The sequence below is a fragment of the Schistocerca americana genome, chromosome 2 (assembly GCF_021461395.2).
Source record: "Schistocerca americana isolate TAMUIC-IGC-003095 chromosome 2, iqSchAmer2.1, whole genome shotgun sequence".
Classification (NCBI taxonomy): domain Eukaryota; kingdom Metazoa; phylum Arthropoda; class Insecta; order Orthoptera; family Acrididae; genus Schistocerca; species Schistocerca americana.
The window spans coordinates 1,129,297,841-1,129,304,245 of record NC_060120.1 but is presented as its reverse complement, the minus strand read 5'-3'; the positions used below and the strand labels follow the sequence as shown (position 1 = coordinate 1,129,304,245).

General features: G+C 44.0%; 1 protein-coding gene across 1 annotated transcript; it reads right to left on the bottom strand.

Annotated features, from left to right (window-relative positions):
- Window positions 1-321: 321 nt before the first annotated feature.
- LOC124594725 (molybdenum cofactor biosynthesis protein 1-like) lies at window positions 322-747 on the bottom strand. The gene has a single exon (XM_047133094.1). It carries the CDS (start codon window positions 745-747, stop codon window positions 322-324), a length of 426 nt encoding a protein of 141 aa, XP_046989050.1.
- Between the last annotated feature and the right edge of the window lie 5,658 nt (window positions 748-6,405).

Sequence of the window (6,405 nt, the reverse complement as noted above, 5' to 3'; positions counted from 1 at the left end):
GACAAAACAATGAATGTTAGTGAAGTTAAGAGTGTCTTACATGAAAACTGCAACTGAAAGCTTTGTTTTTGTGTGTAATTTATCTATAGTGTACTACAAAAAAACTGGTTAAGGGTAAATCACATTTTGAAAAGCTTTTGTAAATGGGCAACTTGACAAATTATTTTTAATTAAGTTTCTCTCTTTTTCGAAATTAAAGGTGCAACTTATATTCAGGCCAATTCGATGTGTATATAATTTATGATAACTATGAACAGACTTTGAAATTTGTCTACATCACACCAGGTATACTTAACTTATTTCACTGCCCCACACAGATGCTCATGTCCAGTGGAAGTCTCCTCTAGTTCCCCCACTTTTGGCCAGAAGCATTATTTCAGATATCACAATGTCATGACTCACAGCTTTGCACATATCGTACACTGTTAAGGCAGACACCGATACAGCAGCGAGAGCTTCCATCTCCATGCCCATCTGCCCTCTACACTTTGCCGTGCCAGTTATAATCACACAGTTGAGAGCAGAGTCCAGTTCAATGTCCACAGCCACAGAGGATAAAGATATGTTATGACACAGAGGGATAAGGCTGGACGTCTGCTTGGACCCCACAATTCCCGCCAGGCGAGCAACGCTAAGTACCTTCAGGCCATTTTCTCGTATGAGTTTCATCAGTTCGGGTCCCACAAAAACCTTTGCTCGTGCTGTAGCAGTCCGTTCTGTCACCAGCTTCGAACCCACGTTGACCATTTTCGCCCTGCCAGACCGGTCAACATGAGTCTGACTTTCGGACTGTGCTCCCAAACTGCAGAAACGGCAAGAGAAGACAGAGGGCTGTGCTCTGTGTGTTTGTTTTGTTAGGAGTCCTGCATTGCACATAATGCTTGGGGCACAGGGAAGCAAAAGAAACTGTTTTCTAGATTCAGTCACTACACTCAAATTACGTGACAACAACTGAGACGTCTGTGTATCCGACACAAACAGGGGCGAAATATTGGTATCTGAGAAGAAGTACTTTTGAAAATCTTGTTTCTGAAGGTTTAACAACTTCCAACTTTGTGCCTTCACGACATCACTACAGCCATCAAGTTCAGGGCCACCTGGAACAAAAATACAAGCTGTAACAAAGAACTCTTCATAATCTGAAAATAGGTTAACTACAAAAGAATTTTTAAGCATTCGTGTTGAAACACCCCCGATTAATTCCTTTACTGGATTTTGGGTAATTTACCAAAGCCACAAAACAGTTAATTATTATGATATATGACCGTGTGCTTACTGGATGAAAGGCTATTGGTTGTTCTGCGTTGTTCTGCTGTGGTTTCAGGAGTATTTCAACCGAATGCGGCTGTTCTGGGACGGAATAGCTAATGATTGAAAGTTTGTCTATTGTTAAGAATCACAAAGGTTGTGATGTACAACTGATATATATTTCCTACTAACACACAAATTCTGAGGCAGTTGCTACCTTTGCCTTACACGTCTAATTGTGGTTATCTCTTTTTATTGATTGCTGATTTTCAGTACTTTGTCACACGCAATGCTGATGGTTAACATTCACAACAATCCTCACTGCAATCCATGGTTGTTGCTGGCCGACACGGTTGACGTGAAACACGTAATTCGGCACTTGTTACTTTCTGTTTCTTATCACTTGCGAATCGGCATTAGTGAGAGTCAACCCCACGACGATCAGGGGGACGTGCTCACTCGTCATACTCCAGTGAATTTTACCGTTTACAACTCACTCGACCACCATTCTTGCCCGTCTTTCCTACTCTACTGCTCACTTGACACTCTACCATACTACTGCGCACTCAGCACTAGTCTCACTGCCTACTGCAGCGCTCGACAATCTACTCCTGTCCGCTATCGACCTGGGCGTCAGATACTAGCATCTTTGTTTGTGGGATCACGGATCCCTTACAGTGTTCAAGACAAGTTCTTTGAACCTTAATGATCTGTTATGATTCTTTTCTTTCCTAAGCTAAGGTCAAAAATCTGTTTTGTCTGCAGAAGTGTGCAATATGAATATTACACAAAGTTGATAGGAACATCTCACATAAATCTCCTCAGTGGCTGTAGATTTCACAATCTTGCAGGAGTGGATATAAGGGGAGGTCGTGGCAATGGTGAAAACTACCACCCACTTCCCAAACAACATATTATACTGGGGTGCACTTAAGAAGGCAGCAGTGTGGTGCATTCTGTGCAGAAAGAGATGGGGAATGCTTTATGGTGCTGTCTGTGTGTTCTCTCTCTCTCTCTTTCTCTTTGTCCCACGACTCACATTTCAGCCACTTCCAACCCTCGTATCTGGCACAGGCCACTGTGTCTGCTTCTGACTCTGCCTAGTAGAATTTATGCGGTCGGAAAGCTATCGCTGTTGCTTTCTAATGTAATACTTGTCATGTTTCCTTTATGCCAGCCATTGTGAACATTAATGGCTAAGTAACCTCATCATACCTAAATGCCTTGTATCGTACACGCACCCCAAAATGCACACTACAGACAGATGTGGCAGAATGACACGATGTCTTTATATTTCATACTTCACCAATTTCCAAATGCACACATAACTTTTGGAGAAGGAGGTAGCATGGAAACAGAAGTGTGTCAAAAATGCCAAGTTCTTCCAGCAATGACAAGCTACATTTAATAAAGGACACTTTTCAGTTGCTCGTGCTAGGGTCTGCCCACAAGGACATGCTTTTGGTCTGATTGACAACATTCCAGCCGGGTAAAGCTGCACACCACTGGGTTGAACATACCAGCTGTCAACAGATCCGATACAACAACAACAGAAAGAATGACTTCCCGAACACAGTTGGAAATCACTGATAGAAACAGTATTCCCCTCATTCACATGTGTTTGCAGACCTCTGTTCAGTCATAATGTTTATTGAAATAATGATGGTGAGCACACACTCTGACAGAGTTCAACTTCGTTGTTACATGGTTGTTCAGCTTTTTCCTTCTTTCCTCCTCCCTTTTCTCTTCCCAAAATCTTTTCATTCTTTGACTGTGTTCCTGTTTCCTTTGATATGTACATATTTTCTCTGTTTTCTTCCTTCCCTTTACTTCAAGTTTTATGTTCATAATTTTGATTCTGAATTTGTCTCTTTCATTCATCATTTCCATTCTGATTCCTGCTCGTTTTGGCATTCTTCTATCTCTTTAAACCAACTAGTTTTTTTGATTAAGGCGTTTACTACATCCTAAATCCCTTTGTGAATCTGTCGCTGTTCATTGTGTGTATGTGTCCACAGAATGTTAGTCGGTGTTTTCTGATTGTGACTGAATCTGCCTCTGTGTTCTTATAATTCTCTGGTTGATCTCTTCATCCATATGCCATCTCTGTGCACTGCTCCAAAAAATTTTCTGAGGATTTTGCATTGTATTCTTTCTGCTTTGTGGTGCCTGGTCCACAGATTGTGGTCATTTCTGATGCGAAGAGTGCTTCTGATACTATAACTGTATTATAGCGCATGTGTTTGCCTTGTACTGAAATGTTTCTTTTATTACAGTGTGTCCATGTCAGTTTGTACACTTTATGAAGTTCTTTTGTTTGTTCTATGTTTTCTTCCTTCTTTGATACACCTATTTGTATTGTTACTATTATATTGAATAATTTAATATATTTTTGTGTGTTTATTATTGTTATTAAAATTGTAGATGTCTGTCGTATGCTAACAGCGAGGTTGCTAGCGAGTTGCATTTTTGAGGGAAGCTGGGTGAGGGGGGTGGAAACAATAACAAACTGTCACTCCCCCCCCCAAATAACCCAACCCTGGATGCCAATACATTTGCTCTGTATAGGTGTTTGTGTCCAGAAGTATGAGTCAATTTAGCAAAAAAAAGCAAAGGAAAGCTTCATGTTCTGGCCCACATAAAAACCAGATGACCAACCACAGTGTAATCCTCTGCAATGGCATCACTGAAAGCAGTATGGTGGGAGGGGGAGGGGGGGGGGGGAGTCAGCACACCCTGTTCTGGTCACTGCCAGCTTTCTTGACCTCAGAGTCACTACGTCTCACTCCAACAGTTCCTCAATGGGCATCACAAGGCTTGGTGCACCTCGTTCCAGTCCTCACACCAAGGAAAACCTCGGGCAGTACTACGGGTGAGTCGCAGCTGAGCAGCTGCCTTCCCCCTGTACCTGCAGTAGCTGCGAGAGGATATTTGTGTTACACATACGCTAAAACTGGTGTAGATGCCACAGGACACTCTTTGGAGTGTCACCTACAAGCACACGCTGCTACACACTTGACAGTGCTAGGTGGCCATGAGTTCTGGCTCAAAGTTCCTGCAACTGTGGTTGGAACTTCCCCAGTGTGACTCTCCCATTCTTTAATAGGGTATTTCAGTGTCCGGGGCACGTTCACATTGGACAACACTGTCCAGTACAGGCTGCTGTCTTCCACCCGTGCTCTCTTGCACTGAGCATTGCATCTTGCACAAGTGAGTCATAAGGACTCCCCTCTTCTGTATGTACACTAAAAAAGCAAAATTGTCTTTTCAGACGAAAAAGTAAAATTGTCTCATATCCACATTCTATCCTTAAAAGTATCCTTATGTCTGGTAGACGCAGATCCACCAAGCAGATCCCACCCGACGACCCGTAGCAAGACTGCAGCACAAGAGGCAGGAGTGCCATCTGTTCCCTTTGACGTTTCTGTCTTGCTTTGCCACCTATCAGTAAGTGACGAACCAGCTAAATCTGGACTTTGCTGCCACAAATCAAGAAGCAATGGCTCGGAGACAGCATGAGCTCATTGTCCAACTGACGAGTGGAAGCAACGCAACAGCAACAGCAACACCAACACCAGTCACACCACCAGTGAATATACTAGAGAGGCCCTCAATACCACCGCAGTAGTCCTCGAGCTGGAAGTGACAGCTCCGTGGAACAAAGATGGACCTTCGAAGCTGGTGGGTCCAAAATGCAATCAGCAGCAACATACACGAACAACTGAGCCTACTGACTCACACGGCAAATGCAGCGTGCTTTTACCAACACCAGTTCTGAGCATCGGTAATATGAGGGACCATACAAACAATTCTGCAGCACCTCAACTACACAACACTACCCCAGCCGCTACGCAGAACACTACACCGACTGGCTTCCCACTGGTCATAATACACAATTACACTTGCCCCGGCAAGCTAAAAAAGACATTTGTAGAATGTCACTCCCCACAATATACCAAACACAAAACTCACAAGGGACCATGTATCACTGTATGTATGCAACAAAACAGATTGCACAAATCTCCTGAAAATCGTCAAAGCTGGGGGAATTGAGTATCATAAATATAACACCCAAGGGGGGAAAACTCGAATGTACATCGTGAAAGGAGTTGACACCACAACCCTCAATGACATTCTTCATGGTATAATCACAGCTCTCAGCTGGGACTGTGAGAGCATGAGATGAATTCTTGGATTCGTGACACACAGATTGCAGCCAAACTATTTAGTGGAGTTCGATGACACAGCTTACTCCTGCAACTTTCTGACGCAGATGCTCCTGCTTCACATGGTCGTAGTAGAAATATACACACTTCCGTGTGTCCCCCAACAGTGCCACCACTGCCAGCAGTTTGGCCATGCGGCACCCGATGTGATCTGGCACACGGTGCCGCAAATGCACTGGTAACCGTGTAGCACGACACTTTAAACTTGGTACAACTATCAAATGTACCAAATGTGGAGGGGTCCATGTGCAAACTACAGATGGTGTGCAGCATACAAAGAAGCTCTAAGGTGCAAAAGTGCCAAAGACAGACAAGTGGTAACCAGAACAGCTCCAAGACACTCCCCACCCCCCAACCAGTAAGGTGTGGAATCTCTTTTACTGGCATTGTCAGTGGAAGTGGATGAACTGAGGATGCACAGAGCTCCACAAACTCACGGCACACTCCCACAACAACAGAACCACAACCCACACCCGCAGTGCTAGAAACTGCCCCTGTACTGATGACAACACTGCCGGTCCCAGACAACACCAAGTCAACTCTGTCTAGGCCAGATTGTGACACTTGTGATATCACAGAAGACACACCCAAACTAGGGCAACCACAAACACACGAAATAAAACAGAGGTACCCAAAAAACAAAAGAGGGGACACTATCACACCACAACAAATACACCAACAACAGACCAGACAAACATAGGAACACATTAAAAGGAACAATGTAACCGTAACTCACACTCTTGCCCCCCTCACCACAGCAATAACACAGGTGACCCCAGATGAAATACGAACCATGAATAACACACAAGCCAGCCCATCCAGTACACCAACATAAGGACCACCAGCCACCAACACCACCGCCAGCACCTTGGCTGACATAACAAACATTCTCACCACAAACAGAGGCATAGTGGAGACACTATACCCCACT

Excerpts from the sequence above, each read along its gene's own strand:
- LOC124594725 (XM_047133094.1), bottom strand. The coding sequence starts at position 747 with ATGGTCAACGTGGGTTCGAAGCTGGTGACAGAACGGACTGCTACAGCA.